Source organism: Spermophilus citellus (genome assembly GCF_964194105.1).
Source record: "Spermophilus citellus genome assembly, chromosome: 10".
In the NCBI taxonomy this organism is placed as follows: domain Eukaryota; kingdom Metazoa; phylum Chordata; class Mammalia; order Rodentia; family Sciuridae; genus Spermophilus; species Spermophilus citellus.
This window is the reverse complement of record NC_138197.1, coordinates 116804819-116827766: the sequence shown is the minus strand read 5'-3', so window position 1 is coordinate 116827766 and position 22948 is coordinate 116804819. Positions and strand designations below refer to the sequence as shown.

Genomic DNA, 22948 nt, shown 5'->3' with positions numbered 1-22948 from the left:
GGAGTCAGCATTAGAAGCACCCAAGAAACAGCTTCCTTCAAGAAAGCTCCAGCTGGGCATGGTGGAGCATGCCTGAATCCCAGTGGCTCCAGAGGCTGAGGCAGGAAGATGGAGAGTTCAAAGCCAACCTCAGCAAGAGCAAGGTGCTAAGCAACTCAGTGAGACCCTGTCTCTAAATAAAATGCAAAATAGGGCTGAGGTTGTGGCTCAGTGGTGGAGTACCCATGAGTTCAATCCCCAGTACTGCCCCCTACCAAAAACAAAGAAAAAAGAAAGTTCCAGAGGTAGCTGAAGTTTGAGAACCTCTGCATAATAGTACTTTCTATCTCAGTGGTTCACAGTTGGTGAGATTTTTGTTCCCCAAGAACATTATCAATGTTTGTAAAATTTGGGGTTTGCCACTGGCATCAAGTGGGGCTTGCTACTGGTATCTGCTAAACATACAAAACATTCCCCACAGCAAAGTTAGGCAGCCTGAAATGTCAATAGGGACAAAAGGTTTAGAAACTCTTGTCTGTCATTCTCTTTCATTCAGTAAGATTGGGCTACTTATGAAATTTACAAACTACTGCAGAAGACAAGACACACAGGCATGAAATAATTAGAATAGTGCAAGAGATGGTGCTAAAGTATTTGAAGAAGGACCTCAGAAGCCACATAATACAATTTATCATGCAATGCAGAAATTTCCTGTTGGGGACTCAAGCTCCTTCTTCATCTACCTCTTTTTGAATTCTAATACTGAGGAGCTTGTTACTTGGTATCACCAGAGGCAGGAAGCCAATCTCATTGCTGAAATTCCCTCATGTTAGTATCAGAAAATTAATTCTTGAATTAAGCCCCAAATGTGCCATCCTATAAGCTTCATTTTTTGGTTCTAGTTTTGCTTTCTAGAGTAACAGCCCTGACCACTAGTTGACTAGAGATACTACAAAGTCTTGTACATGCGTCAGCAGTTGGTTTCTCAAAACAACCTGGAGAACATTTATTTTTAAAATTTTTTTATTTGGTTTATTTTTTATTTGTTTTTTTTGTTTGTTTGTTGTTGTTGTTTATTTTAAACCAGGAAATATTTTGGCTTGCTGTCTAACTAACAATTCCTTCCAGATTTATTCCAACCTCCTTTTTTTTTTTTTTTTAAATTCAACGTCACATACGTAGGCAGGTCTCCGTTTCCATAACTCTGCCCATTCAAAAAAATCGTCACTAGATTTAGGGACTGAGAAGTAATATTTGCTTTTTATCATTTGAAGCAAGAAAGGATTAAATGTTATAAAAACCTTTGGGATGTACTTTTACAAAGTGGAGATATATTATATTGGCGGACTAATTAAGTACCAGCAATGAATGTAAATTTTCATTATGGTATTCAAAAGACATTTATTTCATACTTACTTTATACCAGGCACATATATCTTGTATGGGCTTCTCTTTCCTGACAAAAATCATGTAACTAACAAATAAATTTTATTATTTTATTGGTTTCGTAATTTTATTTATATTGAATTTTTAAAATTTGGATTCATTCTTTTGTTATATAGAAATCTTTCATTACATTAAAAATACCACAAGGAAATTGATAAAAGCAATATGAGTCAACACTAGAAGCATCCAAGAAAGATCTTCTTTCAAGAAAGCTCCAGATGTACCTCATGTTTTTATCCTAAAGGAATGTTGGGTTTCATCAAATGCTTTTTCTGTCTCTATTGAGATGATCGGATGATTTCCCCACTTCAATCTCTTGATATGATGTGTTTCATTGATTTACATTGAACCATCCTTGCATCCTTCAATATCAACTTGGTCATGGTGAATGACCAAGTAACCCAATTTAAAAAATGGGCAAGCTGATCAGAATAAACACTTCTCAAAAGAAGACATATACATAGCAAGACATATGAAAAAAATGTTCACTATCATTAGCTATCAGGGAAATGCAAACTGAAATTACAATAGATATCATCTCACCCTAGTTAGAATGACAATTACCAAAAAATCACTGGCAAGAGTATGTCACAAAAGGAACTCTGTGAGTGGGGATGTAAATTAGTATAACCGTTATGGAGAACAATATGGAAGTTCCTCAAAAAACTAAAAATACATCTATCAGCTATCCCACTGCTGGGTCATAAGTTCAAAAGAAATGAAATAAGCATATCAAAAAGATACCTGTAAAACAGTTTTTCAAACATGAGAAAATCTCATTATCTTTCTTGGATATAAAAGCATATAAGGAAATTGAATGATTCAATAAACCATTTCCTGAAAGAAAAAAAAAAAAGATACCCACATACCCATGTTTATTTAAGCACTATTCACTATCCACAGTAGCCAAGGTATGGAATCGTCTTAGGTGCTCATCAACAGATGAATGGATAATTAAAATGTGGGATAGATAGATAGATATAGATATAATGATATCCATATATAATAGTAAAATATTATTCAGCTATGAAGAAGAATGAAATAATGTCTTTTGCTGCAAAATGGATGGGATAGAGGACATTATATTAAGTTAAATAGGCTAGACACAAAAAGACAAGAATTTCATGTTTCTTCTCACGTGTAGAAGTAAAAAAAAAAAAAAAAGGCCAGTGTGGTGGCCACACCTATAATCCCAGTGGTTCAGGAGGCTAAGGCAGGAGGATCACAAGTTCAAAGCCAGCCTCAGTAAAAGCAAGGTGCTAACCAACTCAGTGAGACCCTGTCTCTAAATAAAATACAAAATAGGGCTGGAGATGTGGCTCAGTGGTCAAGTGGCCCTGAGTTCAATCTCTAGTACCCCTATCCCCCAAAATTGACCTGAATATAAGAATAAGGATTGCTAGAGATAGAGAGGGGAAGAAAAGGTACATAAAGGGAGGCAGGATTTAATCAGTATACATCATATGTAAGTATTGAAATATCACACTTACCCTCATTAACAAGTACAATTAGTACATTTTATCAAAACTAAAAACAGTGCTTTAAAATTCTAAGAAAATCACACTCAGTTTTTAAGGGGCAATTATTATGGTTTAATGTAATCTGATCATTTAAACTTTCAAAGGTTTAAAATGTCCTTGTTCTATTTTCATGTGACTGGATCCTCTGTTTATTTTTGAAGCAATCATTAACATCTGGAAACCCCAGTTTGGCACATTATCCAATAGATTCTGTTCAAAGGATAGTTCTTATTCAGCTTTCAATATCCTGCAAGCTAGCAGAGTACCTACACGTTCTAAAAGTATTTGCTGAATGATTAAAGACAAAACTAAATAAAAGAACCTATGAATTCACTTTCTCTTTTCCTCTGAAATTTTACAAACTTATTATCTTTGCCCTTACTGGGAGAGTAATCATAAGGGTCTTTTAGTCATTTTTATATTTAATATATTTTATCCATTTGGAATAGATTATTATAGATTCTTCTATAGCATCTTTCACAGATCTATAATCTAAATGGAATATTTGTTGAATTTAAGCTATTATTACTTACTTCTTTGCCCATTTTCTTCCTCAATTTCTTTCTCAGTTAACTAAAGTATGCTGAAAATACTTTAATCTCCAGTACCCCCCCCCCATCCCCTCCAAATTGACTTGAATATTGAATAGGGATTGCTAGAGATAGAGAGGGGAAGAAAAGATACATAAAGGGAGACAGGATTTAATAATAATTGCCCCTTAAAATGTATGCTAAAACATTTATTGAATGAAGTCTCATTCCCCTTGATCTTAATTTTAAAAGAAATGAGTTCAACGGTTTCTCTTTTCTTAAAAAATAAACAGAAAAAAAAAAAACCCACAACTCCCTAAACTTGGTCAAAATTCCTTTTAACCATCTGTGAGGTTGTGAATATGGAAAAGATTATTTATATCTAAGCTAAATCCTCTAATGTACTTTTCCCAAAGATCAATGGCAGTCGAATAAAGATAGAGATGATAGGAGGAGGCAGAAGCAGAGATGGAAAAACAGGAAGTTATCTGAGAAAAAAGGAAGCATCCAGCTCAAGGGATTTCAATAGCCAATAGAGTAAAACTTGAACAAAGAGAAAACTGCCAGTCACAAGCTGCTTACCTTTGCACCCCTCACAGGTCAGTGCATTGTAATGGTATCCAGATGCTCTGTCTCCACAAACAACACACAGCTCATCCCCTTTAATTCTCCCTGCGGATGTACCCATTCGGGGCTTCTTTGTTACAGGCATCTCTGCCATCTCAGTCTCTCCCTGGTACAGAGTCTCAGCTGGCATTCGCCTGAGTTCATATATTCCAGGAGAATACCACTCTTCAGGCTGCTGGGGGTAGACACCCAGGTTGGAATAATAGGATGATGAGGAAATCTGTGGTTGAACTTGGGGAAACTGAACATTGTTGTATTGTGAATATGGCTCCACATCTAGATTCTGTCCCAGTGGACCTGATGCTTGTTCTGTTAGCATACCTGAATAAAAGGAACAAACCTCAAATTAATGTCCTTACTCTAGAAATTAAAGAGGCAGTTTAGCATAATTGTTGGGAGTGTCGTGGGGACTGTGGAAGCTGATATTTTTGCATTATTTTCTGGGGTAGGAGATTATACCATCTTTTTACCATTTGTGATTTTTTTTCCATGTACATGTGTTATTTAAATTACTATAAAACAAAGGGGGAGCTACGGAAAGAAACAAGAAAACAGTACTTGGAATCTATCTGGATTCAAATCCCTGTTCTGTTACTCACTATCTGTGTGCAGTTGATGATGTCTTTAACATCTTTAAGTCTGTTTTCTCTTCATAATAAGTCTGTTTTCTTGTTGAATTGATCTAAGTATTAAACGAGAATGTTTGCTGAGTACTTTGTTAATTTTGGCACATAAGAAATACTCAATAAATTATATCTGACACTAAAATAAGAATAATAATTACTGTTCCTATGATCATTATTATTCAATGGGCTACTTATATACAAAACCACTAGGTAACAAAAAACTATGAGGTTATAAAAATGTCTCTATTTCCCATAAACATAAATTATAGCTCTTTAGAAAATAAAAATATTTGAATTTTGAAAAATGCTAAAAAATTTAATAAATCAAATTATATTGTGTGCATATATGTATGAATATGTAACAGTGAATCTCACTGATATATATAAAGAGTCAATGAAATTTTTTTAAAAAGCAGATGCAAAATGTAGTACACATAAATAAATAAGAGAGTATGTAAATGTGTGTGATTCATCAAAGTATTGTTAGATAACCCTAAACCAAAATTCCAGCCCCATCTCTTATGAACAGTGACACTTTAAGCAAATTCCTTGTATTGACGAAGCTCAGTTTTCATAGCTGCAAGATTGGAATGAAAATATCTATATCCAAGGTTATATAGATCATTGAATGAGATAATACAGATTCACATTTTTGGGATCACATATGTTTTAGAATTTCAATTTTTTTTTGGATTTCAGAATAGAATGCAGTGATATTCATATAACACTCTGGGACAAACCAAGAGTCAAATATAATATCTTCCACAGTGAAATGCATGAATAGTCAAATAAAGTAGAATAAGTAATAACCATAAATACTTTCACGCCCATTTAGATGCAGTTTTGCCACCAAATAAGTTTGTGCCAAACTTAAAAAAAAAAAAGAAAAAAAAGCTTTCTAATGCTTTTTGGAATTTGAAATAGGCAATTTTATAGGTCAAATTCTATATAGGTAGAATGCTCTTTGAAGTACTCAAAAGATGCCTAATATTATTACTATTGTTGGCAGAAAATTTTATAAAGTCCTTCCTAGACCAGGTACTTATTTGTATACTCTCTTTTCCCACAAAGTCCCATGATGTAGATAATATTATTATGGCCCACTTACAAATAACTTGTGACACCCATTTGTAAACATTAATCATTTGGAGGCCGGAGTTGTGGCTCAATGGTAGGGTGTTTGCCTGGCATGTGTGAGGCCTGAGTTCAATCCTCAGCACTGCATATAAACAAATAAATAAAATGAAAGATCCATTGACAGTTTTTTTTTAAGTCAAGCAATTTTACTCCTACCTACCTAAGTAACTGAGATTTGAACTTTGGGAGTCTGACCTCAGAGCCCCTGCACTGAATCACACTCTGGGAGAATTTCAGATATAAGATGTTTCAAAAGCATGAAAGGCAAAGCTTTCCTCTTCCTCTGCTCTCTTACTTGAGTTTGTTACTCCTTTCAGTGCCTCTGTTTGCATGTACCTTGCAACTAAGCCTGTGAGGCTCTGCCTCTCCCCAGGCATTTTCCATGTTCCATCTTCTCTATTCTTCTTCTTTTTTTAATCTGTAGATGGACACAATACCTTTATTTTATTTATTTATATTGGTGCTGAGGATTGAACCCAGCGCTTCCCACTTGCTAGGCAAGTGCTCTACCACTGAACTACAACCCTACTCCCCATTTGTTCATCTATAAAGAGAAGATTGTGCTAGATTATGTTCTAATTCTTCTTAATTCTAAAATCTTCATAAACATATGACTAATAGTTCATAAGCATCAGAATTCAAGACTTTTCCACAATGGCAAAGTGGAGTATATACATATTAAATGTTGTCAAAAAGAATGTGCTCTGCCATGACCCAGGAAATGACTAACAGCACACAATATACAGTATCTGTGAAAAAATCAATTTCCGTTCTTTCATGCCCAACTTATCCACATAAGCCAGCAGAAAAATCAGTACAGCTGACAGATGAAAAATTTTGGTAATGTTGCTTTGCCTTAGGATCCACAAAAATGGAAAAATAAAAATATGAAATGATTATAGAAAAAATATAAAATATAAGCAAAATCGTGATCCATTTCATAACCAAATGTGACTAAAATCTCCAGAGTGAATAGGATGGAAAAGAACTTAAAAAATAATGAAAGCATTAGTTTTGCTCATCCCTAGATTTTATCCTCCAGCATATTCCCTTAATTCTTCCCCTACAGCCCAGGTTCTCTCCAATACAAGGTTAAGCAACTCACCCATAGTCAAACAACCAATTACTGAAGGAATCTGGATTCTGTACAATCCAAGGAAATGGACAATTTTTTTTCTCCTCTCAAACAATTTAAGATCTCTGAGCATTATTTCAACAAAACAAATATGTCCATAATCAAGAAACATAATAGAGATTCAACTCAGGCCAGATAATATTGATGTCATATTGATCTCTGGAATCATCTAAATTAACATAGGACATTTTACAAAGATATAGATAATATGATGCCAAACAATAAAGTGGCAAAAATATGAGAATGGTACATAATAATAGTAAATAATGCTTCTATTCTCAAAGTGTACCCACTTCTAGTATTTCACTGTGTGCTCACAAACTAGAGAGGTAAATATGCATAAAGCTTACAAGCAAAGAAACAACATGGCCAACATATTCCAAAATGGATGGACCAGAACAATATCCACTATTATATGGAGTTCTTAAACAACTGCCTACCCTTTGCAGATCCAATTTCTTCCATAAAATGGGACCATTAATCCCCAGTCCTGCTATCTTAGATGGAAGTTCTGATATAAAATACGGTTGTTAAGAAAAAAATTTGATAAGTCCAGTACCACTAAAAGACAAGCTGTTTCCCAAAGAACTTAGAAAAATCCCTATTTTAATGATAGCCAATTGATAGCTAATTCATACTTATTAACACAATCTGTTTTGATGACACAAATATGAGACAGTTCTTTCATTATAAATGTGTATTGAACACTTACTTGCTACTGGCAGACATTGTGTGAGGCTCTGAGGACATAATGGTGAATGAGACAGAAAAGGATCTAGCCTTTCTCTCATTTGTGTGTTAAGGGATGGGAATGACAAGGAACTAAGAAAGCAAATACAGACATTTTGTGACACAGAAGAAAATGGTGGGGGGGAGCAGGTAAAGTGATTCAAGTTTAAGGTATGTGATTTTTTTTTTTTGGTGGATTTTAAGGAGTCAGAAAATCTCCATGAAAGTTTAGGTAAGAGTTTTTAAATAAGAACACATGGATAAACTCCAGGAGAGTCTGAGAATCCCTGAAAAGGAAAACAGAATTCTGAATAGGTTTCTAGCTTTTGATAGACTCTCTAAAGGACTATTATCCAAAGGAACTTCCTGAGATGATGGGTTCCATACCTATGGATATGGTGACTACTAACCACATGGGGATACTGAATACTCAAGATGTGGCTAATGATATGAAGGGATTAGATTTTTAAATCTACTTAATTCTAAGTAAATAAAATTTAAATAGTCACATGTGGCTCATGATTGTCATATCAGACATATAAAAAGTTTGTGACTAGAACCACTGTGCACCCAAGTGGGAGAATCAGGTTCACAATAATAATAGCAGCATTTTCCCATGACTTCAGTTTCTGATACTCCCGAGAAAAAGTCCAGGTTCCATCTAGTTTTTTTTTTTTTTTTTAATCTCTGGCACAATGCTGACCATAGCAAATGTCTAGTGACTGTTTATTGAATCAAAGTGAACAGAAAAATTGCCTTTTTGCCTTCCTTCATTTCCTATAATCCATGGTGTCTTGGCTGGATGGCACAACTTCATTTGTGAAGTTATTTGCTGATCCTGGCATCAGGCCTTTGTGATGTTGGTGCCTCTCTCTGCTTTGTCAGCTGATGACCTCCTCTGCTGAGTTCTGTCCCAGTTCCCTCAGGTGGAATTAATCTCTCCTTACCGCTGTACACACCTCTACTATAGTGCTTATCTAAAGCACGTACACTTTTATTTGTTCAAGGCTTATCTTCCATGCTAAACTTGAGGTGGTATGAAAACTACTTAAGAGTGTACCAGGAGTGGGAAAATCTGCATTCAAGTCACCTGCAGCTTCCTAGATGTGTGAACTAGGGAAAGACATTGAACTTCTTTAAGCTTCTATTTCTTCCTCCATAAAGCTAGAATAATGTAGCTCCTATATCAAAGGTGGTAATAAGGATGCACTAACATAAAGAATATAAAGTGACGGTGCCTGTGCAAACATGATGCATATATTCAGTACATTTTTGTTATTATTGTGGTTAGTCTCTGAACTTTTGAGGGGAAAATATCAGATTATATTCCTTTTCTATTGTTTCTGGCACCTGACACAAAGTCTGACACATAGTAAATTTTTAATAAACGTGTGTTAAATTGAAGGGAATAGAAAATTTGCTTCCCCAGTCTTCTGACTAATTCCATTTCTGAATATGGTGTCAATCACTCTGAGACATCCCATTTAAACAAAATGGTATGCTGCTAAGTCTGTGGTCAAAAATACATTCATAATTATAATTATCATAAAAATGATTAGAATTTCTTTTTGGTGGAGATTTTAAAAGTAGAGTTTCTGCTTTGAGAAAAGTGTTTAAACAATATTTATATTATACATTCTTTTAATTATAATGTATATTTTAATTCAGAGAGCACAAATAGCCTAAGTCTTATAGCTCAAATTTTTACTTATCTGATTTGCCATAGACTATTAGGAGAAACCTACTGTGAAACTAGTTTATTACATTCACGTTTCTTATTTTATATTTATTGTTTTTTTATCACATCCCCTAGTTTGAAATACATTTTATACCATGATACCTGCACAAACTTAAACATATATAAATGAAAATTTCCATGAAATGACACATTTAATTCTTGAAGGACACTGTTATTTCTAGACTATTCTACTCTGTTCTGTTCCAGTTTTTAATACTAGTCACTAAATAGACTTCATGATCTACTGAGACCTTAGGCTAACCATCTTTAAAATAAAACATTAAACAATGTACTTTAATTTTTTTCAAGTGTGCATTGACATTAACATTCACACTTCACTTGACTTAAAAGAATGGTACTAATTTGAAGAATGGTGCTAATTGAACCTAATATCCTATAAAGAATTTTAGAGAAAACAGAATTAGTCTCAATAAGATACTCACCTGCTTAGAACCCTATAAAAATCACCCATCCCAACCTTTTACCCCCGTCTTCTAGATGTGACTGAATCATCTCTGATAGAGATCTACTGCTATAATCTCAAGCAAAAGACCCACAGATTTCCTCTGTCCAGCTGCAAAATCTCAACCTGGGACCTCGTGTGAACATTCTAGAATCCTACCTTTAGCAGGCTTCACGTTCATCATTTCTGTAACAAATCCCAACGGTGTATGGCTGTGGGGAGGACTAATTTGAATTGGATTTTCTAACCCCTGAAACTGCATTACCATTCTTAGCTAATTTACAGCAACTGAAAATGAGACTAGGTAAGAAGTGAGAGAGGCCAGAGGTTGTGTAGTTTACTGATTAACTTCATTTCAGAGTAGAATATTTGTAAATGTTTATGAGAAAAGTCCTCCATGCCAAATTGCCTAGTAAGCTGGAAACCAGTCTCTTAAACAAACATTTTCGGGCAACACTTTTCCAGCTTAAGAATTTTTACAGGGTAGATTTCTATTCAGTGGTTCTAAGTCTGTATTTTGAAGAGCAAGTGTCATGCTCTAGGTCTTAACAGTTGTTCCTATCAGAAAGCAAGAAGGTAATGTCAGGAAGCTATAAGACGAATGCTTAAATGTGGAGTCCTACCAACCTAGCCAGCTGGGTTTGTATCTGGTACGTTGAATTGTGTCCCATCCTACCCCCAAAATTCCTATGTTGAGGTCTTAATCCCCAATGTCTCAGAATGAGACCTTGTTTTATGATCCATAAAAAATATCTTTGTATGTAGATATAATCAAATTTAAATGAAGATTAGGGTGAACTCTAATCCAACATAGTACACAGGCACACATGGAAAGAAGGTAATATGAAGAAACAGAGAGGAGACAGCTACTAACAAGCCAAGAGAGAGGGCCTAGATCAGACTTTTCCCTCACAGCCCTCAGAAGAAACCAACCCTGTGACAACTAATTTCAGACCTCTGGCTTTTAGAACTGGAAGATCATATAATTTTGTGGCTTAAGTCACCATGTTTATGGTACTTTTGTTCTAGCAGCCCTAGTAAACTAATACACTGTCATTCTTGGTTGGCATTTACTAGCTCTGTGGACCATGAACAAATTCCTTAACCATTTTCTGCCTCTGTTTCTTCATTTGTAAAAATGGGGCTGATAATTATATAAACTCATAAAATTATATGTGGATTAAATATTTATAAAAATCTTGGCACAATGTATGACCACCTGTCATCAATATATTGATGTTATGATTATTCAGCTTTGGACTCATGTTGCAGCTTGGGTTGCTTACAAAACAGAAATAATTCCATTTTGTATCTTGTAGCATAATTTCTAGACATCAAATTTAAATCTATTGGTTACTTTTTAGAGAGAAAGTTCCAGAAGAGAATTCAGTAGGGCCAAGGTTGAACCCAGGCATCATACAGTCAAACATGTATAAACTTAGGCAAGTCTCTTAGATCCTGTGGGCCCCATTTTATTACACTAAAAGATGGTAGAACACAGATAATAATTACTGCCCTCATAGGACCATTATGAAGGTAAAATGAGATAATGAACATGAAAGCAGTTTTAAGAGGCAAAGGTGATATATAAATGTAGTGAGATTGCCAAGATTTCTCTACAGTTTTTGCAAGTACACAAAGTGATTCCCATGACATTATCTCCTTGCATCTTCACTCCTTGACTCTGAGGAAGGTATTATTTATGAGGCCTACTATCTTCAATCCCTTTTTACAGTGAGGTTAAGTGATTTGTGTAGAGTGACCCAGTTGGTAGGATATGGAGCAGGGACTTCAACCCAAGACTTCTGGTTCAAAATCCTGAGGTTGAAAAACTAAGATGCACTCTCCTGAATTTACCAAGAAAGAAGAAAAGAGCGGTGGTCTGTGGGTATGTTTTGGCTTGCATTGCTCAATCAAGAGTTGCCATTTGCTACTCTCAGTTTAGCTCTGACCTCATTCTCCTCCCCTCAGAATCCAAGAACTCTCCTTGCCCTGAGAGGATCTCAGTTGGAAGGTCTACCCAAAGGATGTGAACCAAGACAAACAATCTCCAAATTTTCTATTTCAACAATTCTCCACTGTTTTTTCACTGGTCAACATAAATGGACCTATCTGTTACTCAAAAACATCAATTCTAAATAAGAAATGAGTGGGATAATTTAGAGGATCCAAGAGTCCCTGGTAACTGAGTGAAACTCATACAGAATGTTCTCAATGTAGGATGAATCGGGTCCCCTTATATCTTTTGGAGATGATCAACTGTCTTATGTTATCTTTTTCTTCTAAAAATACTTTTTTCCTGCAAATCTGTCCTGTCTGCAACAGTAGCCACTAGCTGTATATGGTTATTTACATTTAAACCAAGTTAAATTAGAGTCAATTCCTCTTTCACACGGGTCACATTTTAAGTGTTCAATAACCACACATGGACAGTGGCTACTAGATTGGACAAAGTAGATCTAGAATAGTCCATCATCACAGAAAGTTTTATTGGACAGCACTGTGGTAAGTGGAACTTGGGAACAATGTGAATGATAGGTCAATCATGTTGAGTAGGGCTTTGGCTATGAAGGTATGAAAAATGGGAAGTCCCAGAAAAAAAAATATTGGCAATGCTTTTCTGAGCCCTATTCTTGAGAAGAGATGTGGTCAACAGAGTCTAACATAATCTCATTGGAAAGACTTTCTCCAATGAATACGTAAATAAAACTGTTCTCTTAGCCTGGAGCCTTTAAACATTCAAATCTGACTCCATGTCCTGATTATAATTTGGTGGCCTACTTACTAATATGGAATATTAAGCAGGTTATTTAATATCTTTAAACATCCATTTTCTCACCATAGAGGGGGGAATAGTAATGACATCCACCTCAGAAGAGTGTTGTGAGAATTGGTATTAATGGCAGATACAGTACAGGTACTGACCAGGTACCTGGCATTCTTCTGAGCACTTTATTGAATAAGGCAAAGAATTTACTACAGAGTTAAGGAATTTGCCTAGGATCATAGACTAGTAGATGCAGAAATAGAACTGAGCCAGGAAGTCTGCTAACAAATCTACACTGCACTTAGTATGATGGCTTACCTATAGTTAACACCGTAATTCTTCTTTCTCTGTAAATTTACAAATTTGAAATATGATTTTATAGTCAATATTTCTCAGCTTGGTGTCCTCTGAGAATCTGTTTCTGAGCCTTCAAGGTTGAGAGCTAGATCCTAGAATGCAATGGAGTCTCCTACCAGCCTTTCAACTTGTCCGTTGTATGTCTTTACCAAACTATTCATGCCTACCTAAAAGAAGCATTAATCTTGTTTTGTAATAAGGAAAGGCTCATTCAATATTTCTTTCCTTTCCCAAGTCCTTCATTGCACTAACAGGAATAACAGATCTGAGATTCCTTGACAGAGTAAAAACCAAAGCCACAATGAATTAACAAAAACTTTAGAGACTGATTAGAGCTGTGGGAGAAATGTGAATAAGAAATTAATAGTGATGAAATGGTTCAAGTATGCTGAAACAAAGCTTCATTTTTTTTTTTTTTCTGAGCCAACGATAGCTTTCCATGTTCTGGAAACTTTACATTTTAATTTAACCAATAAGTCAAAACTACATTCACTTGAGTTGAACTCAATGAGATGGAAAAATACACTTGAAATCAAGTGTCAGAAATATTCTACAAAATTGCATCTCAAGACTTTGAATTGTATTTTAAAACATCTACACGACTCTATAACATCTGGAAGAGTCTTTTAATTTAAGTTTATGTCATAAGCAAGAACCAGATTCCAAAGTGAGTATCTTCTATAGAAATAAAGCATACACAGGGGCTGGGGCTAGAGTTCAGTGGTAGAGTGCTTGCCTTGCATGTGCAGGGCCCTGGGTTCAATCTCTAGCATTTCAAAATAAAATAAAATAAAGCAAGTGCAGGAAAAAATGGCTATACATAGCTGAGTGACACATAAAGCAAGAAAAAAATAGCCAAAGGAAATGGAATGTAAGTTGTGAGGATTGTATGGGATCTGCCTTCTGCCACTTGTTGAGCCTCTCAAAATGGGGCTTTGGAAAAACTGTTAGATACAATAATAAAAAGAATATAAAACATGGATTTCAAAGCTATTGCTAGCAATACTGTAATGCCAATGTGAGACAGATCATGTGTTCCCTTCCTTAAAGGACACAGAAATGTGTTTACATATTGTTAATTTTATTGGGTCTTTGAAAATTCTTTGCACTCAACAATGCTAAGATAAACTGTACTTCCTTCTTTTAATGAGCAAAGTAGTGTTTATCATTTCAACAATTTAAATATAACACATTCCTTTCAAACCCTGGATTAATTAGGATGTTTCCTGATGACTTGCAGTTTGCAGAACACTTTCCCACACAGTCCATTCATTCCTCCCTTGTGCTGTGAAGTCATTAGCACCTCTATTTCACAGGGGAGAGAACTGAAGTTCAGAAAGTGTCACTTGCCTTGGAGACTTTTTTTTTTCAATTTCGTTTCTTTTTTTCCACTCACATTCAGTGAACTTTTCCCAATATGACTGAGATAAATGAATCGAGATGCACTACTCTGGGAACTTCGGGCATGGGAGCGTAAGTCTACACTTTCTCTGTTTATTCTCCTCCATTATTACAATGCTTTGCTTATTAGTTTTAAACGTTCTGTGGCTTTTTAGTTTTTAAGTCAAAATTTGCTAAAAGAAAATAGAGATTTTAATTAATAAACCACCCCTGACCCTGTTCTCTATGTCAAAACATGGAAAGCTGTGGACTTTGTCATTACTGCCTTTTATTATGCATTAATCATATACCTTGCCTTCATTCAAAGAGATGCCTTTTTAAAACCACCGAATTAATCTTTGACCGAGTTTCCTGGCTTGCAGGCTCTCTCAAAGGAAAGGAGACTTCTCTTGTGAGGTCACCAAGTCCTTCCATTCCGAGTCATCTGTGGGGATTTAGTTACCTGTGGTCTAGATTCCCATCTGGATTTACCAGGGCAGCAGACTAAATTAAAGGGCCTCAGGGAGGTGATTCTAGTGTCTCATCTTTAGCTCCATTTTGCCCAAGCTTTTTCCTCCTTTTTCTGGTGATGGTGTTACAGTCCTTCGGCCACCTCTGACTTGATTTGCAGAATCAAGTTATCCTACATGAGCACAGACTCACCTCAGGCTGACAGCCTGTTATTTCAAGAACATGCTGCCCGCCCTTTTGCTTTCTGACCAGAACTTCTCCAACAGCACAGGACAGAGCTGGACTTGAGCACAAGGACAGTCCAGAACTATGGGAGAGTCAGTGACCCCCAAGGATGACTCTCAACCAATGGGAGCCAGAGACTGGTTATTAAACATTCCAGTCCCTGATCCCTTCACTGACAATTCCCTACGCTACTCCCAAGGGCATCAAGCTCACGTTGCTCATAGCAGTGATCAGGATCACTCACCTCACACGCATTTCCCTTCCTTCGCTATCTCATCACCCCAGTCCCTCACATCTGCTCCCCCATCACCTCTCATGTAAAAACTGCCTGCACACCATCCTTCCTTCAGGCTCTGCTTTTTTTGGATTCATCATTTCTATGGGTGGAGATATTCCCCTTTATCTTAGGCAAAACCTTTGAAGAATGAAGAGTCCATGGCTGAAAGTTATCATTGAAAAGGTCTTTAGTGTCTCCAGCACCCATTAGTGAGTGCTCAACAGTATTTGTCTTCAATAGAGGTCACCTTCCCAGTGTCTTCAGGTTGGGACTTAATTATGTCTCTATACTTACCTGCTATGAGAGGGACCATGCCCAAGGCCACCTTGAATGGACCAGTCAAGTCATGTACAAAGTGAGTTCCACAGAGTCACCATTTCCTGACACGGGCAACTACAACATTTTGTAGACTCAAATGTTAAAACTAAGCCAGGTGCGGTGGCATACACCTGTAATCCCAGCTACTGGGGAGGCTGAGACAGGAGGATCGAAAGTTCTAAGACCAGCCTCAGCAATTTAGTGAGATCTTCAGCAACTTAGTGAAACCCTATCTCAAAATAAAAAAATCAAAAAAAGGTCTGAGGATGTGGCTCAGTGGTAAAATGCCCCAGGCTAGATCCCCAGTACCAAAAAAAAAAAAAAAAAAAAAGAAGTTAAAACCAGATGGAGATCCTGAAGTTACTAGCCTAACTATCCTATTTTACCAACTGAACCAGAATGAGCTATTTCAGCTGCACAGGTGGCTAATGGAAGAGCAGGTCCAAAGTCAGACTAGACTCTAGACTTCCTACTGCCCTCAGTAAGAAGGGGAAGACAAGGTCCTTCCAAGTCCAGACTTGAGGCCTTTGCACTTGCTATTCCCTCTTTCCAGAACGTTCTCAGCTCCTAGTCTTTCAGTCTGAGTTAAATTGTCAATTCCTCAAAAGCTTTCCCTGACCACATCAAATAGGGCAGCCCATCCTCCTGTCCCAATGACATTGTCCCATGTTGTTGTTTTCATAACACTTACCATGACCTGATGTTATTTCATTTATTTACTTACTTACATGTTTATCGTGAGCCCACTCTCCATCAGGATCTTTTCTAATTCTCTACTCCAATACCCAGCTGTTCATCAATGCTCAACATTTGAATGGACAAAGTGATAGTTCTCCCATACTCTATGCCATAAACCTCACTCGCCATTATTGGAACATGATGGCTAGTGTTGAGTACACAGACTATTGGAAAAGAGTCCAGGTTTCTAGTTAGTTGGACCCATAGATTAACGCTTCTGCACCTCTGGCATAGCTTAAGATCCAGAGTGATAAGTTAGGCCCTGAGGCTACTCATTCATGAGCAAAGTCTTTTTTCCTAAAATGCCTAAATTACAGTATGTAAAAACGTGGATGTGTAACCGATGTGATTCTGCAATCTGTATACAGGGGAAAAATGGGAGTTCATAACCCACTTGAATCAAATGTATAAAATATGATATGTCAAGAGCTATGTAAAGTTTTGAACAACTAATTTAAAAATGCCTAAATTATTTTTAAAAAGTCTTTTTTCCTGATGTGTTCCACACTAAATTCAGGGAAAGGGTGGTCAAAGAATTCATGTGTCATTAGACACACAAAAAGATGGAGAAGAGGAAGGAAGGAATCAATCATCCTCCCCTTTGGCCTACCTCTACCCCAGATGTGTTGAGTAGAATAAGACTGAGGCCATAGAGGAAATGTATTTAGAAAGAATGCTTTAGGCCTGGCTCTACAGCTTAGTGGGGCAAAGATAATCACACATGGTAATTAGCTTACCAGAAGAGGGGACCAGATAAAGAAGTGAAGAAACTGCTCCATCCAGCACTAGCAGCCATACATTGCAGCTCAGGCACCTTGTACTACACATTCGCAGAAACCTTAGATGCAGTGTTAGGAAACAGTGAGAATGACGTAGCCAAAGAGAGAGGAGGGGACCACAATGCAGAAAGCAGGAGTCTCACTGCATCCTGAACAATCATTTTCAGGTGCTTCCAACCAGAAAGCACATTCAGCAGCATTTTCTCTATTCACTGACATCTTTTTCACCTCCCGGCTGCTCAGGTGAACTTATGACCTGGTGTTCTTGCTTACAACTGGGCTAGTTCGTAAGAGACACCTACCACTTCCTCCCCGCGTGCAAACTGGAGCTGCACAGATTGGCTTAATAATGTTCAGACTGGGAGATTGCAACACGTGTTGTAAAATTTTAGAGCAGGAAATGGCAGTTTTTATTTGAAAAACCTTCTTAAGTGGAATTTTCTTTAGTCTTTAATAAGTACTAATTGTCCTAATTTTGTTGTGAGTTATGATTGTTAGAGCAAAAATTAGGAAGCTGTCTATACAATGATTTTTCTAAAGAGCTAAAGGAAAGCAGACCAGAAGCAAAAGGTCAAGTGGCCAGACATGGAGGCAGGGCCTCCCACAGCCCTTGATTGCATCTACAGGCTGAAGAAATAAGAGCCAGTGAGTATGAGGAAAACTGGATTTCATAAATAATTACTGCCACCTTTGGTCTCACTGAGAGTCCCTGATCAACATCTCCTTATTCCATCAACCTCTTTCCCCTTTACTTGTATAACTTACTACTGCATTGCTATATATTGAGTAGATTCGAGGATTAATGAAACATGGTCACTATCCTTAGATGCCCTTATACTATATTGCAGGCAGACATGTAAATAGGTAATGCAAATAATGACCTAACAACCCATTACATTAGTGACTAGGAGGGTAATAGAGTAAACTATAGTATCTCCTAGGGATATCTGAAACCAAATATGGGATCATGCCTCAACACACTGAACTTGTGGGAATTTCAAGTGCCCCACATTTTCACAATCATAGTCTACCATAGTTCATATATCAAGGTCAGATGAAGACTAGGAATATCCTGGCCTCCCAGCAGTGTTCTTATACAGAAGGGAATAGTTTTAAGGGTGGCGGGAAGGCTGCCTGCCCCACCCAAAATATTGCCTCATTTTGACTCTGCTTATATTCTCAATTGAAACCTTTTATAAGGAGATGTTTTTCGTACATGCATAAAGTGGAGCAATATACCATTTTATGGTACCATCTAGTTACAGATCTACTGGAAACAACTCAGAACAATTTGTCCTTAGTCCAGTTTCAATGACTAATCCCTACACTGTGCCATAGATCCCCCAGCACTGGAGGAATGGTAGAAAGGAAACCTACTGCAGAGCTGTAATCCAAGTCTTTAATAAATATAATATTAAACCATACAAATCATGATTTCATACTTTATACCTGCTATAATAATATTAGAATTAGCCCTAGAGTTACTCCCAGCTCTGTTAATTATCTAGCCTCATGGCCTTGGGCAAGTCCCAAAGCTCTTGCAGTCCTCATCTATTTAAAAAGCAAAAAAAAAAAAAAAAAAAAAAAAAAAAAAAGACAATTTGGTTCAATGAATCCAAGGTCCGCCCTGCCTCCAACTTGGCAGGGTAGCTAACATTTATTGAGTACTTAAAAGATTAAAAGGAACAAAAACATTTTCTTGACTCTCTGTTGAACTAATTATCTCAGGGTTTTTTTCCTTGTGTACTTCCAAACAGTAGTTTCTTTTTTATGGATATTTAAGTCAACTTGACAACTTACCAAATAAATTTTCAGAAAGAGAAAATTCATCCATGGCTGGTATATGGGAGTGTTCAATAAGATTCATTTTTGTTCCCATTCAAACTTTTCAATTTGAGAATGCACTTTCATCATGGTGGTCTTCAAATAAAAATCCTGAAAGGCAAATACATAGAGAGTTCATGGTGCAAGGTGAATATGGAGCTGGTTCACAGACATGAGGACGGAGAGGGAAGTCTGATTTACAAAAGTACAAATGGCTCCTTTGTAGACACTTTGCTATATCCTTTCTCAACATTTATCATGTTTACACCTTATTTGGATTTAAAAATGTCCAAGATGTATGCTTTCAGAAGAGATACTCTTAGGTATCTAGAGAAACACCATATGTTTTCATTTAAATTTCAGCAATTGGAGATTTGAGCAGACTATATGACATTTTAGTTATGACTTGCTTTTATATTTAGAAAGAAAAACAGAAACAAATTTAAAAGCTTTGATTAATTATTAAATATAAATATAAAATTTTTATATTAAATATAAATATAAAAGCTTTGAGATCAATTATTATCTGTGTGTGGTGGTGCATGCCTGTAATCCCAGAGGTTTGGGAGGCAGAGGCAGGAAGACTGAGAGTTCAAAGACAAGCCTCAGCAAAAACAAAGCACTAAGCAACTCAGTGAGACCCTGTTTGTTTGTTTGTTTTAATTAGTTACACATGACAGTACAATTACCTTGACATATCATACATTTGAATAAGACAGGATATAATTTCTCATTTTTCTGAGTGTACAGGTTGCAGAATCATATTGGTCATGTGGTCACATATATACACATAGTAATAATAATGAAAGAGACCCTGTCTTTAAAATAAAATACAAAATAGGTCTGGGAATGTGGCTTAGTATTTGAGTGCTCCCAAGTTCAATCCCCAGTACGAAAAAAAAAAATGGATCCATGATTTATTATCTTAAACTTTATTTGAAAGTTGACCAGGTTTGTGTAAACACACAACAGTAGTAAAATACTTCCTGCTGAAACTTTCTTGGTAATTTGTGCATGGTCAGCACATCAGAAATTCAGAAAGTGTTCCCCCAAGATCTTCTTTATTTCTGCCTTTTAGTGAGAGTTTCAGGGACTTGCATTTTCACTCTCATGTTTACTGGGTAATATTTTAGAATAGTGTAAAAGGAGGTTATGGTAAGGCTGGGGGTGTAGAGCACTTGCCTACATGTATGAAGCCATGGTTCACCCTCCAGTAACACAAAGAAGAAGAAGAAAAAGAAAAAGAAAGAGATTATGGTAAAAAGAAAACGAATGGTAAATCTCACCGAAACGTCTGAAGTTTCATCCTGAGGAAATTTCCAGACTAAGTCCAAGAGAAGCAGTGCTCACTTTGAGTTATATCACTAAGTCTTCTTTTCTTCCTTCCTTCTTCCCAAGATGTTCTCTACCTCCTAAGAAGTAATTTGAAAGATCGAATGATGAAAGGTGTGCTGCTTTCTGAGGATGATTTTCAAATCATTTTATCCTATCTCTACCAAGAAATCATTTTGTTTACCAAGAAATATTTCTATTTATTACCCAAGAAGAAAACATCAGGATTTTGTTGAACAAATATTTATTTCATTAGAATTTCCCCCCTATTTGGCTTCTATTTCCCTCTTACTCATCAAATGTCCCCGCTCACCCAGAAGTCAATTTCAGATACATCTGGCTTCTGTTAAGGTAGTCTACCAGAAGCCAGTTTTCTTCATTTGTTCATTTATTCATGCTTTAAACATCATTTACTGAGCACTTATTCTACCATAAACTACTTACTGATCTTTGGAAATAAAATGGTGAAAGTGGAAAAAAAAATCTGTGATCCTTGATATCAAGCTTATTGAGGAATAGACATTGAAAAAGTAACTTGAACACTCAGATGATTACATAGTGTCCTGAATACTGGTTACTAAGGCAAAGAACAGGTGCTCTAACAGAGAGCGTAGGTGTGAAAAGACAGGGATAGGGAAGTAGCTGGAAGAGGACATGGTTTCAGGGTCATTTTAAAGATGGGCAATACTGGTAACATCTGAATTGTGAGAAAATACTAGAGAGGGAGTAAAGAAGCAAAAATGAGAGTCCCCTGAGAAGTGACACAAGCTGTGTCCCCTGGGGGAGAATCAGACAGGCCTGGGTCCATAATAAGCCAACAGTGTAGCCCTATAAACTCTACTGAACTCGATTATCAGACTCCAGGAAGACAGGCTGCTTGCTGGGACAAAACTCATTCTAAAGTCAGGGGGTGCTAGGAACCCTGATTTTTTCATCCCAGAGCACAACCTCAGTCATTAAAGAAATGCATAATTCTCAGTGTAACTGCATTTGACTCTGGATGTTTTTCTATCACCCAGAGGAGAGAAGAGAAGACCTATAAATAAAAATGAAGCTTGGAAACACTGAAGTATAAGGCAGACTCTTCCACAGAACACTGCGAGTAAGAGAGATGGTTCATCTCAACCCCACCCTTACCTTCCAATAACTCGGCTATATAGTGTGGTGGAACTTTGAACCCGAGAGAGCCCAGGGCCTTCCTGGGGCAATTGTGAAACAGAAGCAGCATCACAACCCATAGAGAAGCACCCAGCAGAGTAACACAACTAACTACTGGGTGAATGGTGCACTGCCCACCTCACCCCCCAACAAAGCACTGTGGAAGGAGAAGTCAGAACAAACTTGATTATGAGCCTAAAGAGACCTCAGGACACTCCTGAAGTGTTTGGAGGTTGTTAGTGGGAGGAGACGCTCTGATAGGGAGCTGGAGGTCCTGAGGACAATGCCAGTAAAAGTTGAGTTGTGGCTCCTAATGGGATCTCATTCATACTCACCAACTAGTCTGAGACTAGAGATATTCAAGTTTGAATACATAAATGCCAATTGTATAAGTATGGATATGAACACACGTATGAATCACATATACTAAATATATGTATGTATGCATGTATACATTTTTTAATAAATAAGTTAAAAGCCCTCCAAAACTTAGGCCACTACTGCTCTAGATAGTTTCCCCTATTTGTGGATTAGGAAATACAATGAAAGGTAAATAATCATTTTTCCTAATATCCAACCCAAATTTATACCCTATAGCTTAAGTCCCATTTCCTCTGGCCTTTAAAAAAAAAATGGGGAGGGGCTGGGTGTGGTGGTACATGCCTGTAATCCCAGCAGCTCAGGAGCTGAGTCAGGAGGATCATGAGTTCAAAGTCAGCCTCAGCAAAAGTGAGGTGCCAAGCAACTCAGTGAGACCCTGACTCTAAATAAAATCAAAATAGGGTGGGGGATGTGGCTCAATGGTTGAGTGTCCCTGAGTTCAATTCCCAGTACTCAAAATATATATATATATATATGTGTGTGTGTGTGTGTGTGTGTGTGTGTGTGTGTGTGTGTAGGGGATATAGCTCAGCGGTAGAATACTTGCCTAGCGTGTACAAGGCTCTGGGTTCTATCCCGAGCAACACACACATACACACAAACAGAAAGAAAGAAAAAGATTATAAATCTGTAACTTTTTGATTTTAGGTTTCCCTCTGTGCTTTTCTTTCCTTGAATGATTTTTCTTTTTATTTTTGTAAGAGAGAGACTCTTTGACTACACTGCCCAGGCTAGTCCCAAACTCCTGGGCTCACTGTTCCTCTTACCTTAGCCTTGTGAGTAGCTAAAACTATAGCAGGCACCATTGTACCCAGAGTGTGTGTGTGTCTGTCTCTCTCTCTCTCTCTCTCTCTCTCTCTCTCTCTCTCCCTTTTTTTTAACCTTGAACAATGTTCATAAAGCTTTCCCATACTTCAACTCTCTAATATTTTCAAGGTGTACTCATTTTCATTTTGTATTCCTGTAATATTCATATAAACTTGGCACTTTAAATTCAAGTGCTTGGCACAC

At 36.9% G+C, this 22948-nt stretch overlaps 1 protein-coding gene across 4 annotated transcripts in view; it reads right to left on the bottom strand.

Moving 5' to 3' along the window:
* Positions 1–22948, bottom strand: part of NR1H4 (nuclear receptor subfamily 1 group H member 4) — a 76727-nt gene that overhangs the window by 41627 nt on the left and 12152 nt on the right. For 3 of the 4 annotated variants that reach the window (XM_081311583.1, XM_081311582.1, XM_081311584.1), the window contains exons 2-4: positions 20353–20478; positions 19043–19177; positions 4058–4423 (exon numbers count right to left, since the gene is read on the bottom strand). In XM_081311583.1, the coding sequence (XP_081167709.1) occupies positions 4058–4423; positions 19043–19121 (445 nt within the window). In that variant the 5' untranslated portion in view covers positions 19122–19177; positions 20353–20478. The remainder of the gene's footprint in view (positions 1–4057; positions 4424–19042; positions 19178–20352; positions 20479–22948) is intronic. The other variant, XM_081311585.1, reaches the window with a different exon arrangement.